At 37.8% G+C, this 25214-nt stretch overlaps 1 protein-coding gene across 1 annotated transcript in view; it reads left to right on the forward strand.

The window, feature by feature from the left end:
- COL6A5 (collagen type VI alpha 5 chain) overlaps window positions 1-19880 on the forward strand; it is a 117647-nt gene extending 97767 nt beyond the window's left edge. The window contains exons 38-41 of the mRNA XM_019726036.2: window positions 9055-9744; window positions 11055-11151; window positions 11897-12141; window positions 18993-19880. Of these exons, the coding sequence (XP_019581595.2) occupies window positions 9055-9744; window positions 11055-11151; window positions 11897-12141; window positions 18993-19012 (1052 nt within the window). The 3' untranslated portion in view covers window positions 19013-19880. The remainder of the gene's footprint in view (window positions 1-9054; window positions 9745-11054; window positions 11152-11896; window positions 12142-18992) is intronic.
- The last annotated feature ends 5334 nt before the right edge of the window (window positions 19881-25214 follow it).

Below are 25214 nucleotides of genomic sequence, written 5' to 3' on the forward strand. Positions count from 1 at the left end.
TGCTAATTTCAAAATAAGATGTAGATAGGATCATAACCTAAAGTTTTTAATGAAAGTGACATTTTGTCACATTCATAGATTTTTCTACCTTACTTCAAAAAGCATGTAAATTAGCTCTGGGAGAAGGGTGCATAGAAATCACTACCTTTGCCCCATTTGACCTTGAGCCTCTGAAGTTATTGATTCCTCATTATATTATGAGAATTCATAGCCCTGATTTTATTTGTAACAATTGGAGTGACATGGTCATTCCAGAATTATTACATATTGACAGTGTACAGATTACATGATCTTTATAGTTCTAATTTAATAACACAGTTTTTATGCTGCAAATGGCTATTAAAATCATAAGACTCATGAAAATTAGATTTATTGGAGCTTCTGTGGCTGCCTGACTTCCTGAATTCCTGTGGCAAGATAAATGCCAGATTATTTCTTATTGCCAGACTCCATAAATAGGGAAACCATGAAAAACTTAGAATGTCCTAAATAACTGTTACAAATATACAGTTCAAGTTAGACTCTAAAAAATCCATTGTTATGTAGTTTCCTGCCTCCACAAATATTGCCGTGCATGCTTTCTTTCCTTCCAACCTCCAGTAGTCCTGCCTTGCTGCTCAGATTTTATCAGCTTCATATTGGACATAAAATTCTGAAAATATTGTGACTATGGATTACTAGTTTTATTATTAAATAAAAATTCATAGCTAAATTTTATTATCTTAATAGTCTTTTATTGTTTGGGTTAGAGTATGGTTTGTTTTGGTTGCTCAGTAATGTACTTTACTTGATTTATTTATTTACTTATTTATTTTCCTTTTTACCTTATGGCCCCCTTCACCCATTTCTCACTCCCCACACCCACCCCCCACCTCTGGCAACCACCACTCTGTTTTCTGTATCTATAGGCTTGTTTTTGTTTTGTTTTTTTCTTTTTTTAGATTCCACATATAAGGAAGATCATGTGGTATTTGTTCTCTGACTTATTTCATTTAGCATAAATGTCCTCAAGGTCCATCCATATTGTAACAAATGGCAAGATTTCATTCTTTTTTATGGCTGAATATGGACGTATGTTGTTTCCATATCTTGCCTATTGTGAATAACGCTGCAACAAACTTGGAGATGCAGATATCTTTTGAGTTAGTGTTTTCATTGTCTTAAGATAAATACCCAGATATGGTAGTTCTATTTTGAATTTTTTGGGGGTTTTATTATATTGCTATCATAGTATTGGGTATCTTCCTTGAAGGTTTTACGTGTGATCAAAACTAATGTGAACTGAGAGTTCAGGGTATGTGGACTACTTGAATTCAAACGTACATACACTGAAGTTGCTTCTATATAACTCATGCAGTCATTTAATGCAATTAATAAAGCAATGTTCTAGACTATTAGTGACCATTTTTTCATGTGGACCCTTCTCTAATGGGATAAAATTTGGATACTTGAAGTAGTAGTTCGGTGATAATGTTGGTGCTGGTCATGGTAGTAGTGAGGACAGCAGTGGGGAAGGTGTTTGCTGTTGCTGATGGTGTTTGGTGGTCGCGCGGGTGGTAAAGATGTTGGTGGTGATATTTATGGTGGAAAGGAGGTAGAGTTATGAAGGTGGGGTGGTGATGATGGTGGTGATAGATGTAGTAATGGAGATGGGAGTGTGGTGGGTGTAAAGATAGAAGGCTGTGATGGTAGTGACAGGGGTGGTGGAGGTGGCAGTGGCAGCCCTCATTGAGTGCTTATTATGTGACAGGACTCCGCTAAGCATTTACATGGATTCTCCCATGGTTATTCAGATGTCCTGTTATGTAGCAATATGTATTTGGCACCTGTTCTGAGTTAACCCCTAAGCTAGTTTCTTTGGTGGGGTTAGCGAGGTTTTTTCTTTTTTTTTTTTAGACTCAGACAGAGGCCCTGTCTTTAAGGAGCTTTAAGTCTGACAAGAGTATAGTCTGTGTAGTACAAAAAAAAAAAAAAAAATCCTAATACAAGTTAGGAAGTATTCAGTTCAATAAAAAGTACAGATGGAATGATTTGGGCGAATATTATTTATTCCATGTAGTACAATTATCAAAGCATCGCATATACGATCTGGTTTGATAATTGAACAATGCCTGTGGAATAATAGTAACCACAGAAGCTACTGCTTATTTAATGCAACTATGTGCCAGGCACAATGATAAGGATATCATTTAATCTTTACCAAAAAATCTATTATTATTATTAGATTTTATATTTTACAAATCAGGCTACTGATGCAAAGGTTAAGAACCTCAAGCTAAGTCACACAGCTTGTAAGTGGCAGAACCAGGATCAAAGTCATGCCCCTGCACAGAGAAACACTGACTTTTAAATATGTGTGCCGTGTTGCCTGGTGATGGCATTGGCTGCATTTACAAATGAGGAAATGTATCCAATTGCCACCTTTGAGAATAATTTGGGAAAGTTATTTTAAAATAATGTTGGTGGCACAATTCTTTTTTTAAAATTTCATTTCATTAAAAAATAAAAAACACCAAAACCCTGCTTATAAATTCATCCAGAGGCCAGAGCACAGAATAACACCATAAAAGCCAAAGAACAAGATCCAGGTATTTGGGTATATATAACTCCTAAGACATGCATCACTTTTTCTCAGTATGCTGGTACTTTCTGCAGACTGTTGTCCCAGAGTGTAAAATAGATGGCGAGGATGAAACTTACAAATTTAAGTGTCACCTAGAAAAGTCTAGGCCAAGAAAGACATTTATTTTAAGCCTTTGGGGAAAAGGATGAGCTCACTTTTAAGACAGTCACTCCAATTTGTTCAGGCAAATGGTGGGAGGGGGCGGAGAAGGGGGCTGGGTGGTGGTTGTGGTAGAAAGGACCTCATACAACAAAACGAGAGAATTTTAAGTGTGTCTCTATTTCCATTTGGCATAAAATCAATGACATGCAGTTAGTTATACACTCTTGTACCTGCCTCCCTTAATGCTCTAACTTAGAGTTTGATCGGTGGTCTCACCAGACAGAAGGGAGGACAGGTCTGGGATGGAGGTGTTAAATGATGAGGTGTCTAAATTATTGCCAACTCCTCTGCCGTTAAGCATGCATAAGCACAACACAATGAGCTTTCTCATTTCTGAGAGCATGCACACTCTTATGCATATGTGTAAGTTCTTTTCTATTAATATCAGTTGACTTTGTATTTTTTTTTTATGGAAATTCTGATTTGCAGAATATAGTATCATGGGCAAGATTTTCAGATGTCCGAGACTTTAACATTTGTTTGTTTCCCTTGAAAACTTGTATCTGTAGAGTACACTGGATATGCTAGGCCCTGTGCAAACTTCATTGGATTTTCTCAAAAACCTTATAAGGTTGTAGTTTATTACTATGATATTTTTAGATAATGAAACTGAGGTAAGGAGGAGATTCAGGATCACAGAGCTAACAAATTGCAGACAGGACTCAAACTCCAAGTTTCTGTTCATAACCGCTGCCTAGAGAAGAAAATGTTACAAATTTTCATTCCAATAATTGCCTACTTTTAGAAGAAAACTTTCTCTAGTAGCTTCGAACAGAAGTAACAGCAATTGAGCAAGACCCTCATTCTTCTGACCAGATCCTAGCGCCTTTGGGGAAGCAGTTCATGTGCCCCTTAATGTGTCTGCTCTACCCTCATAGCTGATGACCAGTTCTTCTGAAGGTGTTACATAGAGTGGGGTTCAAATCCTACCTCTACCACTTGCAGGCTGTCATTTCTTAGCCAAGTCATTTGCCCTCTCCAAGCCTCAGCTTGCTCATCTCTAAAATGGAAACGATGATAATTCTACCCTCTTAGTGCTATATGGAAGATTAAACTAGAGAAGACAGGCATAGAGCTGAGCACAAGACTTGAAGTAAACTGAATCCTCAATTAAATAGTCAGAAAGTGGAAAAGTGAAAAAGAAAGCATTGCTAGCCTCACGAGAAGTCTTATAAAATAGGTTAACTTGCAAAATGCCTGTTTCAGTTCATGTGGACAGAAATAACGTGGCCTTAGTTGTACAAGTACATGTGGCTTATGTATGGGGACCACATGGCTAATTTTGGCCCATGGATAAATTCCAAGGCAGACAGCTGAATAACTGACTTCTTGCGATTTTCCACAAATGCCATGAAAGGCGGCATAGCTACTTCACAGCATACTTAATCCCAGTCCAAATGGCTCAGAATGATTCTCCTTAAATTCCTTTCCACCTCCGCTTCTCCCTAAAGTTACGGAAGTGTCTTTGGCATTGTGACTTAAATCTTGGCCACTGTTAGGCTAATCTCTAGGGCCACTTCTCTGGAAATCCAACTGGATTCCTGATTTGTTCTAAGCCTTGTCCATAATAAAATGAGACAGTCCTTCCTCCTCTGCCATTCTGAGGAAATTCTTCCATAGATTTGAAGACAAGATTTGGCTTGGTGATATTTCCAGAAAATACTCAGCATTGCTATGAGCTATGAGTATATTTTATCCATACTTCTGTCAGGTTTTCTTGAAGGAACACATTTTTGAGGGCCCAATATCCCTAATAAAGGTGAATTTAGGCTCAAAGTAAAGTGAACACACCTTATACTTGATTAAATTTTAGAATTTTCAAGGCATAATCACCTACATTTAGCTTCATTGAATCTCCTGCTAATCCTGTAAGTGGGTAAAGAAACTCTTTTTGGAGATTTTGTGGGTAAAATGCACCTGTTTAGAATACAGTTCTGCTGGGTATTTTGGAAAAGGATTGAGATTTTTCTCAATTTATAAAGAGAAAACGGGGTAAAAGTGATATTTCTGGTGTGGGTAAGCATGAAAAAATATTTCATAACGTGGTAAGTCAACCCTTCCTCTTCTACCAGAACGTTTATGAACTACTCTTCCTTGTGTTTTAACAAAGCATGTTGATTGGCTTGGCCTTTTTAAAGAAGTTGAAATGCTGTTGTTGGAAAACAGAGATCCTGGTGGGAAAGCAGGTAATGATTAGGTCATCAACTCCAGGATTGTAAATTGCAAAATGACAGAAATGTTCATTTCACTAATCTTCACAGTTCCTAATACACCAAAGCCAAGAACTCTAGAAATGTTTTTCTTGGTGATGTTTTAGGGCTAAAGTATATTATATAGCATCCACAGCAAAGAACATAAAATATAGGCTTTTATCTGCACTTCCTGTTTCATACTTAGTAGTTTAATGAGACTTCCATCTTGATCAAAAATTCTAAGAAGAATTTAAAACTAGGTTTCTGGTGGGGAATGAGAGGCCTATAAATTTCAGACATTCTTATGAAATTCAAAACCCTGTTCGATTACTGCAAATGTATTGATAAAAGAAAAATCGGATACATAAATGATCAGTTCTTAGTCCTTTGTGAGAAGGAAAAGAACATAGGAGCATCTCAAACAAAATGGTCAGTTATTATCTATTTGAAATTCCCAAGATGGAGTAATAGGAACTTAGTTTACTTCCCAAATGAAATAACCAGAAGAAAAAAATACACACACACACACACACACACACACACACACACACGAAACAATGGTTTTCAAGATACCCGACATCAGAAAATGAAAGATAGCAATCCTCAAGAGATAGGCAACAAGTGGGGTAAACCCTATGCTGCTTTAGCTTACTGCCATGAGAGAGTTTTCAAGCCATGGTGTGGGAAGGGGAAATTGAGGTGGAACCCAATGTACCCCTTGAGTTGAGGAGACAGAGCTAAGAGTCCAGCGAGACAAAGGTAGTAAGAGTTCACAGGACAGAATACCAAAACGGAGGGAGATGCACGAGAGAGAACCTCAGAGATCTGCAGAGGGTCCCCCTTGATTATTAAGCAGCGTACTGATAGCACATACATGTGAGAAGATGACCTGAGCCTGAAGGAAGAATCATCTGAAAGGATAACAGAATAGTGCCACTTGCTCACACAGGGCCAGGAATAATGTCTTTTTCCACTAGCAAGACTGGAAAAATTCATGATTCCTAGATTACTGGGGAGAAAACTCAGGAAGTTCTTGCCTCAGCAGTAGAGAATAATTAGCCTTAAATTAAGCACTGTTCCAGACTTGCCTAAGAAATCATAATAGCAAGACCCCAAAAGTTCAGATTGTTTCCATGTAACTTGACTGTCTCCCAAAACCAAGCTAATGAATATTTATAGCAATGCAAAACTATCCCACATGCAAAAATAAAAATTTCACAATGTCTGGCATAAAAGGAAGCAGAAAGACAACCCATAATAAAGAGCATAACCAATCAAAACCAAACCAGAATGGACACAAATGTTAGAATTAGCAGACAAAGATATTAAAACAGTCTACATTCCAATATGTTAAAACTATAACTATATTCCAATACATTAAAAAGTTAAGTAGAGACATGGAAGATAAAAAAAGATTCAGTAGAATTTGTAGAGATGAAAACTGCAATGTTGAGGATGGGATTAATGACAAATTAGATTTGGTAAAAGAAAGGATTAGTGAACTCAAAGGCATAGCAATAGAAATTCTCCAAAATAAAACTCAAGGAGAAAAAAGATTTTTTAAAAATGAAAAGAGCATCAGTGAATTTCAATACCTTCTCTCAATAATTGGTAGAAAAAGTAAACACAAAATCAGCAGGAATACAGTAGGCTTGAACAACACTATCAACTAACTTGACCTAATGAATATTTATAGGACACCCCATACAACAACAGAATACACATTCTTTTCAAGTTCACATGAAACATTTACCAAGATAGGCAGTATTGTGGGCCATAAAACAATTCTCAAAAATTTAAGGGATTCAAGTTATACCAAGTATGTTCTCTGACAAAAACAGAATTAAATTAAAAATCCATAGCAGAAAGATCTTTGAAAAATCCCCAAGTATTTGGAAACTAAATAAAGCACTTCTAAATAATCCATGATCAAAGAAGAAATCAAAAGGGAAATTAGAAAGTATTTTGAAATGAATTAAAATTAAATCACAATATACCAGAATTTGTGAGATTCCACTAAAGCAGTACTTAAGAGGTCGTTTATAGAATTAAATACTCATATTGGTAAAGAAGAAAGGTTTCAAATCAGTGACCTCAACTTCCACCTTACGTAATTAGAAAAAGAAGAACAAGATAAACCCAAGGTAAGGAGAAGAAAGGAAGTAATCAAATTAAAGTGGAACTCAATGAAGCAGAAAAGAGAAAACCAATAAAAACAAAAGGAATATCAATAAAATTGGTAAACCCATAGTCAAACTCACCAGGAAAAAAGAGAAGACACTATCAATATCAGTAATGAGAGAGGAGACATATTTACAAATATTCAAAAGATAATCAGGGAATGTTATAAACAACTTTCACCTATAAATTAGCTTAAGTGAAATAGACAAATTTCTTCCAATGCACAAATTACCAAAGCTCATTCAAGAAGAAATAATCTAAATAGCCCTAAACCTATTAAAGATATTGAATTTGTAGTTCAAACCTTCCCATAAAGTAAACTCCAGGCCAAGATCACTTCACTGGTAAATTCAACAAAATATTTAAGGAAGAAATAATATCAATTCTACATAAACTCTTACAGAAAATTAAAGTAGGAATAGTTCCCAACTCATTCTTTGAGGTCAGATCACCATGATACCAAAACCATACAAAGATGTTACATGAAAAGGAAACTACACATCAACATTTCTCTTGAATATAGATGCAAAAATTCTAAACAAAATTTTAACAAATCAAATCCCACAATATTAGCTTGATTGTGGTAATCATTACACAAGTTATACTGATATCAAAACACCACATTTTACTTCTTAAATATATGGTTTTAATTTGTCAAACAAACAAACAAATCCAACAATAAATTCTAAAAAAGATATATACACACACACACACACACACACACACACACACACACACACACATACATAATGTGTTTACCCCAGAAATGCTGAATTCTTTGAGCATTCAGACATCTAATAGGACATTTTCCCTGTTAATAACATTACCCATGGTGGGTTTTTCTTTTTTTTTTTTGCATTCTATTTCAATATTAAGCTTTTATGATATTAATACAGGTTAATCGATTCATCTGTGAGAATTTTTATTGTGAGAATTAAATAAAGTAATAAATGTAAAACATTAATAACTGGTTGAGCACAAAAAGGGATCAGTAAATTTTGCCAGTTAGAAATCTACTTCTTCCTTGATTAGGTTCACAAACACTTCTTTCATAGAAAAAACACTGGCCACCTACTTCTTGTCTTTCTGAGCTGGCATTTCCTGTTGTGGCCTCACCAACCAGCCATCATCCCCGTGACTATAGACATGGTTTCATGATCCTGTAGCCTTAGAGCAGCAGTGCTACTTAAAATGCTGGTCTGTAACAAGAAATTAGCATCAGAATGTTAATGTAGCTTGCCACTTTTGAGTACCATGGTCTTAGAGTATGTCATGTCTTGCACACAGAGTTTGGATTTTAAAGTCAGCATTTATACTTGCTCATAAGATCACACCATAGTGCGTATTTTGAATATGTGTATAAAGCTATATGTATTTATGACATCAATAAATGTGACTTTGATGTATTTACTTTTCTCTTGGGGTCATCACAGATAACTATTAGGTTGGTGCAAAAGTAATTGTGGTTTTTGCAATTATTTTTAACTTTTTAAACCTCAATTACTTTTGCACCAACCTAATAGATCTCATGCAAATGACTGTTCCAAATTTTGTAACCATATGGAATGCCCTAAAAATAGTTGTATGTTTCGTACCTTGCATATGAAAATAGCTTCAGGATCAATTAATCCTTTGACAAAGATCTGAGATGGGGTAGCAAATAAGTTTCTTGTCATCTGATAACCCCTGTCGAATGGTAATGGCTCTCTATGCACTGTGTGGAAACATATTTGGAGAATGAATCTGGGAAAAAGTACTGTAACCGATTAGTAATGTCTACCGTGGGTGTGGGGGTGAAGCATGGCAACATGCCATGCTGTGTATTTGTCTTCCTCGGCTGGGAGTTTTGCGTTTATCCTTCTACTAAAAAGAGTGACTTGAGTTATTCTATTGCAGGACATGAAAATCATGGCAGAAAAGGAGAACCAGGTCTTACTGACAAACCTGGAGCTGTCTCTCTTGAAGAATACTATATGGATGTGGCTTTCCTCATTGATGCTTCCCAAGGAGTAGGACATGGTGACTTCAAGGAAGTGAAAGCTTTTGTAACTTCAGTGCTTGATTACTTTTACATTGCCGCAGACCCACTGACCTCCACCTTAGGAGACAGAGTGGCAGTCCTGAGCTACTCTCCTCCAGGCTATATGCCCAACACTGAAGAATGCCCCGTCTACCTGGAATTTGATTTGGTTACTTACAACAACGTATACCAAATGAGACATCATCTCCAAGACACTCTTCAGCAGCTCAATGGGGATGTTTTTGTGGGCCATGCCCTGCAGTGGACAATTGACAATGTGTTTGAAGGAACCCCCAATCTAAGGAAAAACAAAGTTATCTTTGTTATATCTGCTGGTGAAACCAACCCCTTAGACAAGGAAGTCTTAAGAAATGTATCTCTGAGAGCCAAGTGTCAGGGCTACTCCATATTTGTGTTTTCCTTTGGTCCTAAACACAATGATAAGGAACTAGAAGATTTAGCGAGCTACCCACTGGATCATCACTTAGTCCAGCTTGGCCGAATTCACAAGCCAGATTTGAACTACATCACTAAGTTTGTCAAGCCATTTGTCTATTCAATCAGACGTAAGTCATTAAACCTTTTCTATTGCTTTTGCAGTAGATTTAATGTCTCTGCGTACCAGTTGACTTGATAACATGATCCTTATTTCAATCAAGAGTGGTGGAGTCTAAGACATGAGTAGGACCTGGCAGTGAGAAGACTGCAGAGAAAAATCTCAGGTCTTACTGACCTTGAACTTGACTGCTGCACTCACCAGGTCTTGGCCAGAAAACATATGGGTAAAAAGTGTCTTTTAACCCTTACCTGGGAGTGTTTATTATGTACTAAGTTTTTTCAATGGATTGTAGCCTTCAAAGGAAAGTATTGATATCCCTATTTTACAAGTGAGAAAACAGGTTCAGAGACATTAAATAAATTGCTCAAACACTCACAGTTAATAATTGGCAAATTCTAGACTCAACTCCATGCATTCTGATACCAGAGCTATGTTCTTGTCCATTAAACTATACTTCAATTCCTAAACCCTTAACAAGTTATGCTGCTCTAATAAATAATATCCCATTACCACCATCTTCCACCTGCTCCAAGGACTTGCCATTATAAATCATCTTTGGTACTGACTTGAATTCTTACGATCCATGGGGCACAAATCCCTTCTAGAGCCTGCGTGCCAGAAAGCTGGCTTAAGCACAGTCAGGCAGGAGAACTAAGAATATCTTTTCACAGTGGGGCTTTGAGAGTGGCTGCCCCAGCCTCTGTCCGTGTATTGTAATTTTAGACACGTATAGTAGCATACCTAAGAGCTTCCAGCATCAAGCAAGTCCTGGCCTGTGCTGGGCATTAGGAGTGGGTCAGAGACCACATTGCAGCTACAGCAAGTTTACCAGAGAGCCTCAGGAATGCAAATTTTCTGGCCCTTATTAAGCCCCCAGGCTCACATAACCCTCAGGGATCTTAGAACTCTGGATTTATATTTAGTTGCAGGTTTATCAGTTGCAAAATATTGGTGCCTTCTTCCAACCCCAAGATAAATAGGCCAGGCAATTTCAATAGTTAGTGGTATCTTCTAGAAAGATCCTCCTTTTATAGGGAGAGAAACAGATGATAGAAGGGATTAAGCGATGTGCTTGAATTATATCACTAGCCTGTGATGTACAGTGCATGAGAAGCTTTGACTCAATCACTGCAATTTCTCGTTGACTTTGCCAACAAGGTATTGCAGTGTCAGCGAGTGCCCACTTTGCTGAGTCCCTTATAAAATTAGTTTCCTCTTGAAAACACCTCCAACTACAGGAAAAGATGAACTGACTTTGGGTGATACTCAGAATGTGGAAGGATAAAATTTAGATTAACCAGCCTACTCTCTCTCCAGGTGCTGTCAACAACTATCCCCCTGCAGATCTGAGACCCAAGTGTGTTAACATCACCTCCCCTAACCCAGAAAACACTGGCAGAGAAAACACTCTATTGTAAGTTGACAAAGTCACAGTTTGAGTAATATGACAGCTGGAAACAGTACTTACGAAAATAATTTGAAATGAATAGTGTTTTAGTTTTCAAGATGCAACTTTGGTTGTGTGTGTGTGTGTGTGTGTGTTTTAAATGTTCCTGGTTTGTGATGACAGCACAGATCTGGTATTAATAGCTTATCAACTATGACCCTTATTAGAAAGAAACATGTTTCCATTTCTGTTGCTTTTACAAAAAAAAAATAATAAAAAAAAATGGAGAGTGGCCTAAAATTACCTTCTTCGTAACTATAACACCACTCTAATTTTGGGCACTGCCAAAACATAAAATTTACAATATCAAAGTTTAGATGTAATAATTTTAGAGCAGCAGAAAAACATAATAACTAAAATGTCGCAAAAGCAGCAAAAACATTTGAGATTTACTAAACAGAACCCATATGAAGAGTGGCAAGAAAGACACTTTTAAGTTTGATTTTGCAAAGTACAACTCTAAGTACCCAATAAATATTCAGTGATGAGAATAATATTGGTTTGGAGTCCTAAACCACTGACACAAAGGCTAATTTCCCTTTGGAATATTAAAAAATCACCCCTCCATCAAATTTCATCTACAAACTGCCTTTGGACTATTACAATCACATGCATAAAATTGGTTCCTATTGTATTGTCTGGCTGTGTTTACAGTTAATCCTGTAAGGGACTCAGCTAATGTATTTTTCATCTCTTTCCTCTGTCACATCAGCCTTCTTCCTGAGGTATATGAGATAGAGACAGAAAATGGAAAGCTGTTTGGTGAATTTGGTTCCCAGGAGCAGGATGTCTTCGTATTAGGGAACAATGATAGTAATGGTTCTGAAACCACTACTGATTTGATCCAGAAGTTATACATGCTCTTTTCAACTGGGGAACTGGTGATGAAAGACAAGGAAGAGGCACATTCAGAAGAAATTACAGCTCCAGCAAATGGTGAACAACAAGATAAAAAAGGTAACCTTGAGTACAATAGAATTGAAGACCCTGAAGTACCTTTGTTTGTTTGGATTTTCCCCTGTTGGAAGATGAATAAATAAGAACTCACTGGGACCTGTAGGGATGACAGGGTAGAGAGGCTTTACCATCTAGGGCTACAAGGGGTTCCCATAATAAGGGGGCAAGGGAGCTAAAACTCCAGAGAGGCAAAAATGGGAAACAGTGGTGTTGACAAAACCAGAACTAGGAGTAGGTATAAATGTTTGTTGTGGGGTCAGGGAATAGACATGAGAAGGACGAGAGCAAGGACCACGGTCCTGAGTAAGCAGGAGGAACCCCGCACCCCAGTGCAAAATGGGCATGAGGAGCAACTGCACACCAAACCTCCCGCATTTGAATACTCAGTGTCTGCCTTCTACCTTTGCAAGCAGAGCTTTCCTGGTCTGAGATTCAGGCTCCTAGCTGAGGCCCAGCTTCAGTGGTGCCCAGAGAGAGCAAGAGATCTCTGGAGGCTGAGGGTTGCTTTTTAGACTGCATGAGGAAGTGGTTATGGATCTACAGCTAAAGAGAAAATAGGCGATGGAGATCAGGAAGGTATAGTAAGCTCTAGGGCAGCTATTCAAAATCTTTGCTGTATACCAAAATTATGTGGAAAATTATTTTAAAATAAATATTCCCAGGTATCTACTAAAGCAGAAAATATGCATATCCTGTGATCCAGCAATTGGATAAAAATATAGATTTGCCAAAATTTAGGTACTAGAATGTTTATAACAGAACTATTTGTAGTAACCCTAAAGTGGGAACAAAAGTACCCAACAGCAGATATGATAAGTAAATTTTGGTATAGTTATATAATAAAATACTATATATATGCAAGTGTGTATGTAAATACTCCATATGTACATATACACGTATTTTACATATATATATATATATATATATATATATATATATATATGTACTATATATTATGTATTACATGTATAATCTATATATTAGTTATGGGTATAATTATAGATATAGAACAAAAATCAGCAAAATGATGAAAATTAAGAGAGGAGGATAGAGGAAATATGAAAAATATAGCCAGAAAGGGGAGAGAAGGTGAGCTGTAAGAAAAGGAAAATAAAATATAAATATGATAAAATAGCTGGTTCTGCTGAAGATGGACTAATGCCACTTTAGCCTCAAGGCAGAGTAAGCCCAAACTGCCTATTTCTTCCACTGATTAATTACTCCTCAAAACTCTGGACAAAACACAAAAAGCAACCGTTTGATAATTCTGAAAAGTAAACAAAAACAGGGATATATTGAAGGGGCATGAGTTTCCCACTTTCTTTTCTCTTTTCTTTTGTGACTTTGTACTGAGGGCAGGCCCCAGTCCTGGAGCTGTGTGGTGGGAGTGGAGCAGGTGGCTAAAATGTGGTAGTAACCCCATATTTCTGGGCAGAAGAACTAGAAAAAAGGGCCCCTGGTTGTCAAAGGTGGTGGAAGAAACCCCCGTTTTCCCTCTCTTTCCTCTCATGGTTTTACTCAGAAAGTAGGCACAGTTTAGAGCTGAGTGGAAGGCTAGATAGCTATAGTGAAAGAGAAAACCTGTCTTTCTGGTCAGAGGAACCAGGAAGAAGGCCCTGTTAGTCAGCATGTGGGGGTAACCTCAGACAGAAGTGATCTGGAGAACGGGAGCCTCTAATTCTAATTATGGAGACGACATAAATCCTACGCTCTCCCCTAAGTTGTGCATGGATGGGAAAGACCCAACACAGGATAATGAAGTCTTTGGATACTAAACTAAGATGAGACAGCGCCTGCATTCTGAACCTCGCAGGTTGTTTGCCTACTTTAAAAAAATTGAAATTCTGCAGAGAATTATATAATAGGACATAGAGTCTATACAACATAATATTCAAAATGTTCAGGATAAAAATCCAAAATTATGCAACATGCAGTGAATCAGGAGATGTGAATTATTTTCAAAGGAAACAACAATCAACAGATGCCAACCTCAAGCTGACTCAGATGTTGCAATTGTCAAACACATTAAAGGAACTATTATAACTATGCTCCATGAGGTAAAAATAAGCAAGTTGAAATGAACAGAAAGCTAGATATCCTTAGCAGAGAAATCAAGATAACGAAAAAAGAACCAAAAGTATATTTTAGAAGTAAAAAAATAATACAATAGCTGAAAATAAAAATTCACTGGATGGGATCAATAGCAGAATGAAGATGACAGAGGAAGAGTCAGTGAACTTAAAGATAGGCTAATTATATAATCCGAAGAGAGAAATGAGATTTTAAAAAAGTTAACAGAACCTAGGAGACTTGTGGAACAATATCAAAAGGTCTAACGTTTGTTTCATTGGCATTCTAGAAGGAAAGTAGAAAGTAAGTTAGATTCATTCAAGAAAAAAAAAAAAGGCCCAAAACTTACCAAATTGGTAAAGATATAATTTTATGGATTTTAAAAGTTCAAAGAAAACCCCACTCAGATACATCATAAACTGCTGGAAACAAAAGATGAAAGTTTTAAAGCATCTAGAGCAAAACTACATGTTGCAAAAGAAGGGAACAACTATTCAAATTAACTGTCGATTTCTCGTCAGAAACCATGAAGGCCAGATGACAGTGGAACAACATTTTCTTCTTCAAAGGGCTGAAAGATAAGAACTGTGAACACAGAGTTTTGTATCCAGTGAAAGTAGTCCCCTGGGATGAAGGCAAAATCAAGATATTCTCAGATAAAGGGAAAGTAAAAGAACGTGTTGCCAACAGACATATACAAAGGGGGACCATGATGGCAAAACCAGGGAATTGGAGTGAGGTCAAATGACTGGTGATTAGATGGGTAAGAGAACTGAGGAAGGGACATAATGAGAATTCAAGTAGAGGATTGGAAGGGAGGCTGGTTGAGTAAGAGAAAGTAGCAGGTGCCAGATGCAGCTCACTCGTGCACAGAGCTGTACTTTGTAAGGTGATTTTATACACATGATCTCATTGGGTTCCCTCTAAAACCCCACGTGAGAGACTGAAATTAATATCCCTCATATACAGATGGAGAAACTGAAGCGCAAAGAGGTTTAGTGCCTTCCTGGGACTTAATCCTGGTCTGGCCACTCCTGATTCAGTGTGCTTTCCAAACGTTGGAGGAAGGAATTGGGGTAGATCAGAGACAGAGTGGGTGAGTGTAAGAGGGGATGTCTTAGTCAGCTCAGGCTGCCATAACAAATGCCATAGACTGAGTGGTTTGAATAATAGTAATTTATTTTCTCACAGTTCTGGAGGCTAGGAAGTCCAAGAGCAGGGCACCAGGCAGTTTGGTTCCTGGTGAAAGCTCTCTTCCCTGCTTGCAGTCAGCCACCACCTTGCTGTGTCCTCAGATGGTGGAGAGGGTCCTGGTGTGTCTTCCTCTTATAATGGCACCACTTCTTACATCAGGGCCCCACCCTTATGACCTCATTTAACCTTCTTATAATAGCACCACTTCTATTACATTAGGGCCCCACCCTTATGACCTCATTGAACCTTCACCTCCTTAAAGGCCTTATCTCCAATAGAGTAACGTGGGGGGCTCAGGGCTTCAACATATGAATTTTGGGGGAACACAGTTCAGCCCATAGCAGGGGATATAATTAACAATGTAATCACAGGGAGGAGACTTATAAATCAGCATTTCCCACACTTGTCTATACATTAGAATTACCTGGATATTTGTTGGCAATTTCATAGTCCAGCCCACACCCCACATGAATTATATAATATTCTGTGGGGTGAGACACAGGGATCCATATTTTTTGAAGCTCCCAGGTGATTCCAGTGTGCGTACAAGTTTGGAAAACACTGCTTTAGATGCTGATTGAATCAGTCCTCCGAGATATCCCAAGGTGGTTTGCTGCTGAAATGATAAGATTGGTAGAATCAAAAAGATTATTATCAAGTGAACATTACCAATAATATTCTTATTTATTGTCATTCTTCATAATTTCTCTGCTCCAAAAGTTTTTTCCATTTTTCTATTTTATTTTATATACATCGAGAAGTAGATGATGTCTTTAATCATTTCCCTCAGAGAGTTCTAGCCAACAGCTTGATTTTTGTGACGTGTGGCCAGCCCTGCTCCATGAAGTCAATCTGAGTTTCTTCAGAAAATGTCAGTGTGGCTTATTTCTTGCAATCATAGAAGGCTTAGAATTTAGAATTTGAATATTGTCCTATGAAGCAAATGAGCTAAGTTGCGGCTTCAAAATTCTGAAGAAAAAATATATAAAACAGACTATGATAAATGTTTTATCAAAAAAGATAGTGACAGTACATGTGTCAGGTGTGTTTAATTTAGCAATATTAAATTTTTCCAACCATATTTTAGTTTCTTAAGTTAGACACTATGTCTCTAAGAGAAAGAGTAACTGGTAAAATTACAGCCACTTGATAAGGCTGGTGAAGCATTTTTGGCGACATTTCCCAGAAATGAGAAAATATCTAATGACTGGGTAACAGATTCTTTTGTAAACCTTCTGAAAGATCACTGGGTGGTTTTTCACATATAACGCAGAAAGAATTCAAAGAATTGTTTGACATTTCTATAATAAAACTCCTTTAAAATCGATCTATCTAAATTAAGCAATATTTTTCAGTGCTTAAATCTGTGATAATATCTATTAATAGAATTGACGTTAAACTTTGCCTCTAACAATAAATAATAATAAGTAAAAATAATAGGGGAAAACTACCCTCCCATTAAGAAATGCATTTCCAATAAAAATGTTTACTTTTTGTTTCGATGGAATTACCGATTTGAATATATGTTGTTTTGATAAATTCTAATGGTAATTCATCTAGACATTTTTTAACACCTAGAAGCTTATACGAAATTTTAAAAACATACATTTAAATACATATTTTTTTGCTTCAGAGAATTATGATTAGACAAACAATATAAGATTTTAAAGCATTTAAGTATATTGTAGTTAGAATGAAATTCTATAGAGGAAGTAGAATGGAAATAGATGTTTAAGGAAAGAAAGAAACACTACAAAGTGTCTGACTTTTAATCATGAGCACATTTACATACATCTTAAATGGATAATGGTGGTATCAAATCACTGTGATATTGTCTGTGGTAAGGGGGATCAAATATATGGTGATGGAAGGAGAACTGACTCTGGATGGTGAACACACAATGGGATTTATAGATGATGTAATACAGAATTGTACAACTGAAATCTATGTAATTTTACTAACAATTGTCACCCCAATAAATTTAAAAAAAAAATCAAAAAAAAATCACTGTGATATTTAGATTCCATTGGGTGAATCAAAAGAGAATTGTGGAAGTTTTATTTTTAAAAGTCAGTTTTTACAATATGTCACAAATTATATCCTTTTCAATTACTTAACCTCATAATGAAAAAAAAATAGATACTATACAGTGTACAGGCAAGAGCACATGAGGTGGGTATGTAAGAAAAAGTGTTTGAAGAGAGTAAGCATGAACATCTCTAAGTTCCTGTCTATGGGTCAGGTTCCCCGGAGTGGGCCCTGAGGTGAGGATTCATGTGCATGTAACTTATTGAGGAGGTGCTCATGGGAAACTGGGAAAGGAATGGAAGAAGCAAGACAGGGAAGGAGTGGAAGCCAAACAAGGTGCTATCTCAGGGAAAGAGCAGCTTCAACTTGCTCCTTCCTGCGCTCTGGCATGAGAGTTGTGCTGCAGAATCGTCCTGACCCGAGACAGGAAAGCTGGGCTTTTTCACTCATAGATCATTGATTGCTGAAGGGCTGCCCTAGAGAGGACTGTACACTCCCAGGTACTCATTCTGCATGTGCTTAAAGCCACTCTGGTGGCTGGACAGCAGCCGTCCAAAGAAGAACAGTAGGTGCTGATGCTGGAAGCAAAAGCTTATATAGGGATGAGGAATGAGGAGGACAGGGATAGGAAGAGAAGGAATGTTGTCTAGAAATTAATGCTAAAAAATAGATCAGAGGGATCTGGAGAGTCCTGACATTGTCTAATGCATATTCCTTCTAGTTCCAATTCAATTATACAACTACTAAACGTGGGAAGCATGGAATTTCAGATCATGATATAGCAATGTTTTCCCAGAAGACGTATATCTATACTAGTTTATACGAGGTTGGACAATTAAGTTCACGAACTTATCCTAAAAAAAAGTACTACCTACCTCATTGCTGAAGATCACTATGGTCACCTTTGAAGTACTCCCCTTGGGAAGCTGTGCACTGACACCAGTGCCTAGTCCACTCTTCAAAGCAATTTTGAAACCCTTTTTCTGGAAAGGCCAACAGAGCTCTCATCATACTACACTTGATGTCCTGATTGTCATCAAAATGTCTTCCTTTAGATATTTCTTTTATCTTCGGGTTAAGAAAGAAGTCATTAGGGGCCAGATCAGGTGAGTAGGGAGGGTGTTATTTGTTTACTGGCTAAAAACTCTTACAGACAATGCCCTGTGAGCTGGTGCATTGTCGTGATGCAAGAGCCATGAATTGTTGGTGAAAAGTTCGGGTCGTTTAACTTTTTCATGCAACATTTTTAGCATTTCCAAATAGTAAACTTGGGGAACTGTCTATCCAGTTGGTACATATTAATAATGAATAATCCCTTTGATATCAAAAAAGGTTAGCAACATTGTTGCAACGAATTCATGAACTTAATTGTCCGACCTCAAATGTTGTTCATTTATATTGATTATCGTATCACCCTGAATTGGACTTTTATTTTGACTATTGAAAATGGCAAAAACCATGTGTATTTCATATGTGGCATTCAAAGGAATAGGCTCTAGAAATAACAATTAAAACAAATCCGGTAACATTAAGAGCAATCACATTTTTGTGTTTTGCAGATGGTGAGGGCACAAGATGATTACAACAGAAAAGAAGATAACTCTGTTGCCGTGTGTAAGTCCATGTGGTTCTAACCAGAAAGTATGTATCATCTGTTAAAGTTGGACGGGTAAGTGACAGGAATGTTTCACGAAACAATTGGCTAATAAGGTGCTAAATTTGTTGTTTTAAGTCTGTGGGAAAGACTTTTCTGAGCAAAGACATCAGTGAGCAGAACTGAGAAACTAGGAATGATTTCATTTCTCCTGAGAACTGGGACAACTGACTGTGAAGAGTTAACTGAATCTTTTCTTTGACAACTCTGTACAGTTCATGCATCAGTTCCAATGATGTATCTGCCTAAAGAAGATTTTTGTCATAATTTTCATCACATCTATATCTCAAATCGAACTCTTGAGTAAAAAGTAGTTAGATTTAGAATTTCCTAGGAATGTCTTGTATTTGTTCGCAGAACTAAAAACCCATGCCCATGTCTTCAGTTCTGTTACTACCTAATGTTGCATCTTGCGTTGGTTGCCCTGGCTGCTGCCACTGTTGTCAACGCTTGCTCTTACCAGGACATTTGCGAAAGAATGGAATTTTTGAGAAAGAAAAAAGTGAGAGCAGGCTAATTTGATGAACTGCTATTTTGTGCTCTGACCATTTGTTTTATGTTTTAGCATGCTTTGCTCTGTGTGTAATTAGTTTTGCTGCAACAAAACGAAACATTATGAAAAAACATGAATACTCTCTCTATCTGACCAGAGCTGTTCTTGGGAATTACAACGTAGCAAGAGACAAGTTCTAAAATAAAAGCAAGTCTGACCTGGAAGCTTGTTCTGTTCACTTTTATTTATGTGTAGTCTATCTTAGACCCATTCAAACACCAGTACAGGATTAAACATATTTGGAAAACATACATAAATATAAAATAAGCCGATAGTAAATTCATTTTAAAAAATCATTCAATTTGGTTAAGGCAACAATTACTAAGTCAATGAGTATATGCTGTAAATTTAAAAAGTGACTATGTTAGTGGGGCAATACTATAGGCAATTTTGTACTTTTTCCACATGATTTTCCTTAACATTACTCTTGTTGTTTGAATAACTTTAAATAATTTAACGTTAATTCTAGGTTATAAAATATGTTAAAGCAGCCATTTATTGCTCCCTGTGAAGTTTTAAAGCAAATGTTACTATATGATAAATTAAAGTTCTGTTTTTCCATAGACTCTTGGTAGGTATGTGTGTGTGAGTGAGAGAGAGAGAGAGAGAGAGAGAGAGAGAGTGTGTGTGTGTGTGTGTGTGTGTGTGAATGAATGAATGTATGCATGAAGAATACATCAGATCCCTAAATCCAAAAGTAACATCAAGAATGTGAAGCCAGGCCAGCCAGATGGCTCAGTTTGTTAGAGCGGGAATTCTTAACAACAGAGTTGCCAGTTCAATTCCCACATGGAATGGTGGGCTGCACCCCCCACAACTAGATTGAAAATGGTGACTGGACTTGGAGCTGAGCAGCGCCCTCCACAACTAGATTGAAGTACAACGACTTGACTTGGAGCTGATGGGTCCTGGAAAAACACACTGTTCTCCAATATTCCCTAATAAAAATTAAAAAAAAAAAAAGAAGTTGAAGCCAGAGGAACTCATACGCTGCTGATGGGGGTATAAATTGTTCCACCTTTGAACAGCATTGTACCAATATCTAGTTAGGACGGTGATGCACATATCCTGCAACTCAGCAATCCAGTATCGTTCTCTATCCCTATACAAGCTCTCACACATGTACGCAAGGAACCAAATGCAGACACGTTCACCACAGCATTGTGTGTTTTAGTGAAGACTTGAAACCAACGGAAATGTCCTAAATGTACTACATTCATACAATGAAATATAATATAGCTACATCTATAAACATGGACAAATCTCAGATGATACTGAACTAAAAAGGGTTTCAGGAAGATACATTATGACATCATTTATACAACATTTTAAAACCTGAGAAGCAATACCACGTATTATTTATGGATATCCACAACTGTAATAAAAGAATACACGGGGATGAAAAACACCAAATTCAAGAGAGTGTTTATCTTTCGGTGGGAAGGGTTAAAGCAGAGGTCCAATTGTCATCATGTTATTTTATGTTATACCCTGGGTGATGGGAAAAATGGGTGTTCCGTATTTTTAATTTAACTTTTATATCCAGTTTTGGATGCCTGACATATTTCATAATTAAAAAAGAGTCAACCAAGTCATGAAAATAAGTGTAAAATTCAAGTATCCTTATGCTATATCTAGAAACGTGTTAAGAATTGTGAGGAATTACATATATATCCTTGCCCATGAGGAGTTTACATTAAGTCAAAGTCACTAGAGTTAGGTAACATTCCAGAACAGTGGTTCTCCTTGAACCCCAAGCACCAGGGAAACTTGTCCCCTTCACTGGTATGCCACATAATTTTGATCAATGTGCAAAATTAGTTTATGTTACCACTGAGTGTACATTCACTTTTGATGTGAATTTTATGTCTCAGTGGTCACCTGAGGTTGTATAGCTGTTTGATGCATATAAAAGGTAAGAGGGGGTGATATTAAGTGACAGTGTTTCACTGGAGGAACAATTACACTATAAATATAGGGAACTTTTAAATAAATGTGTTAGGTATTTTGGACATTCAAGCCAAAAATATAATGCCTAAATTTGTGCTGTGGGCACAAAAACAGTTGAGAACCAACAGCAGACGGTGACCAAAGGATGAAAAAAATGCAATGCATAAATTCAGAATAAGGCTGCTAAGTAGAGCCAGGAATTGCTTTGGAAATCAAAGAAGGAAAAAGAGTCACCTGGAATTTAAATAATTGGAGAAGACTTCAAGGAATACATGGGATTCACACTCTGCTTGCCAGATCCTTAATGTTCTCCTTCCAGTTCTTTTAAGGTAACAATACAAACTCCTTTCATGCCTTAAAAAAACCCTGCAAAATCTGACCTTTGCTCACCTTTTCAGCCTCATCTCTTCCCACTGTGAGGAAATTCTTTCCTTCCCTAACTCCTATTCATCCTTCTGGGCTGCCTGTCATCTTCTTGGCAATTCCTCCCATAAACTTCCCAAAGCTGGGCAAGGTAATCCCCACCCCACTGTATATCTTCCTAGTACTGGATTTCTCCCTCTGAGTCCTCACTAGGGAGGATTAGAATGGCTCAGTCATTCACTTGTCTATGTCCCCAATAGGCACTGAAGTAAGCATCCGTATTTGTTAATCATTGTACCCCAAGAGCCCAGGGTGGTGCCTGGTACTTAAAAGGCACCCAATAAAGATTTGGTGAGTGAATGAACAAACTCACCTTGAAGAGATAAATATGGTTTGGTTTGATAGAAGAGGAACTGGCATGAGCAATGACAAGAAAAGAAAAATGAGCAAGACCCATGTGTGTATTTTGTACACCGAGGTGAGTGGGGAAATTGGGAGTGTGTAAACAGGGCTTGTAAGGGGCCAGTGTGATTGGATTGAAAATCTAGGGACTAATGGAAGCTGAGGCCACGGTAAGTGTGGTGAGTTGCTGAAAAGCCTTATTAAAACAGCTTTAAAAAAAAAGGGAAATTAAAAAGAAAAATCTTGAACCATTCCACAATAGCCACTCTATTTGAATATGGAGTGGTCTGTAAGCAACACTGCACGTTCTCAAAAGGAGCCACGCACAGGCCTTAAGCATACATTTTTGAGGGGGTCTGTGTAGAAGTGATCCATAGCCAAGCCACTGCAGACTTACATGACATGGACAACACACTGCAGAAGAGCTGGACAGAATTCCAGATGACTAAGAATCCTGTGATCTCTCTGGAAAACTTCATCTGACAGTTTAAATCTGATCCTCAATCTTCCATCTGAGTGTGAGTGGTGGGGGTGGAGAATTTCAATAGTCATAGTTGAAAATCTGCGTGGTCCCTATCGGACTCCTTAAATTGGAACCTTTTTATCTCTGACACAGAACTCTGGAATTTTCTTTTGATTAAATTTCTTCTCTCCCCTTCCCCCATCCTCCACCCCCCACTGTCCACCTTGACAACCCTAGTGCCTCTCACCTTGTAATCCGCTAGGAACATAATAGGTGCTCAATAACTACTTTTCTTTGTGCAGGAAGGGGTGGCTGAATAAAACCTATCTTGCTGAGCCTGGCTACCATCCTGTTGGCCTCCTTCTCTTCTTCTCCTCCCCAGCTCCTACTTCCCAAACTGAATTTGGATTCTATGCTGAGAAAAAGTCCTGGAACAGCTAGAAGTTGTCCTATACAAATGCTGCTAATAAGGAAGTTCTCACCTCCTGTGATGAGAACAGCTGTGTGGAGGCCTGGCTCACCAGAGGACTATTTGCAAATCTCTTACAAAAGACTATCTTCGATGCCAGATGACAAATATTATGAGAATAGTCTCAGAAACAGCATAAATTGTCTTTTATGCTCTTAGTTACTAGCACTTCTGCAAAGTAAAAAGGTTGATTTTCTAGTACAATGACATTGATCTACAAGTGCCCTGTGTTGTGTGGCTTTGGAGGGCCACAAGTCTAGCTACTCAAAGTGTAGCTGACGGCATAGGAACCAGCAGCGTTAGCATCACCTGGGAACTTGTTATAAAGGCAGAATGTCTGGGCTCCACCCCACACCAATCAGATCAGAAGCTACACTTTAACAATCTGTCCAGGCAATTCACGTGCACATCTGAGTTTGAGAAGTGCAGGTATGGAATTCACTCGCTGGAAGCTCTGCCAGTGAGTAGGCACATTTTGCAGGTTTTCAGTTCAGCTTGGTATCATATATACTGAGCATCTCAAATGTAGCATGCATTATGCCAGAGAGAGAGAATATAAAGATAAATAAAAGGTGACGTATGCTTTGAGCTCATGGTCTAGCTGGGAAGACAGACCCAGAAGGAAATCATTTCAATTTCACAGAGTAGTAGTGCTAAAATGAAGGTAAACAGAGAGCACTTTGGGAATATGGAGGACTCCTTACCCAAGACTGGGAGCCAGGGAAAGTTTCTTCAAGAAGAACCCCTTTGATCTGAATGAAAATGACTGAATCCAAATTAGCCAGGAGAAAACTGGGTAAGTAATCCAGCAAAAAGTAATTATCTCTCCCGGCTCTTTGTCTTTAAAATGGGTTTTTGTTTAAACAATGAACCCCATTATGTTTATGGGGAAAGGGGATTGACTACATGGATTTTGTATTGCTAACCTGAGTCCAGGAGTGATGGGAGGTAGGAGACAGAGGTTAGTACAGGCCGGCCATAGAGGACCTTGTGTACCAGGTTGAAGAGTTTAGATTCCATCCTGGAGGCACCAGAGAAGGATGTGATTAGACTTTTATCATGGCTGGTACTGGTGGCTGAGGGAAGGGGGAATGGAGGGGAGAAGAACTAGTCACAGGGTAATTAGTTAGTAATCCAGGCGAGAATGGACAGTGTGGCTCAGGTTGGAGATGAGTGGACATACTATAAGTTAACTATCTAAAAGGTAACTATCTAAAAGGTAACACGAATAGGGCATGGATAGTAAATTAGATTGGACAGAGGATAAAGAAAAGGACTGGGTATCTAGACCAGTCATTCTCAAACTTGAGTGTGCTTAAGAATGCCCCAGAGTTTCTGATCCCGCAGGTCTGGCGTGAGGCCTGAGAATGTGCATTTCCAACAGCTGATGCTGATGGTCCTGGGACCACACTTTGAGAACCCCTGCTCAATGGTTCTTACTTTTGATGGCTCATTGGAGTACCTAGGAACTTTTTAAACCACTGATGCCTGACCCTCATCCCCAGGCATGCTGACTGAGTTGGTATGGGGTGCAGCCTGGATGCTGGGCATGTTTCAAGTTATGGGTGATTCTATTGTGCAGCTGAATATCAGCTAAATACCACCTACTTTTATTAGAAACACAGGAAAAGAAACCATGTTGGTAGTGTTTAAATTTATTAAAATTATTTCTCAATATTCTTACTTTTCCCCCCTCCAAATACTTCATTATGTGTGTCCTCATCTGTGGGCAAATGTATAGTCGATCCATTTGGAAGATCAGTATGATATATGGTGATTACTATTTAAAAGGGCAGGTACTGAAAAAACCAAATAGAAATTATTTCTGTACCTAAGGCAGGAGGAAGGCGGGGGGGGAAGCAAAAATTATTTGTTGAATTCTTACTGTGTACCAGATGCTATAATAAGTAGTTTGTATACATCATTT

Source organism: Rhinolophus sinicus, linkage group LG10 (assembly GCF_036562045.2).
Source record: "Rhinolophus sinicus isolate RSC01 linkage group LG10, ASM3656204v1, whole genome shotgun sequence".
In the NCBI taxonomy this organism is placed as follows: Eukaryota; Metazoa; Chordata; class Mammalia; order Chiroptera; family Rhinolophidae; genus Rhinolophus; species Rhinolophus sinicus.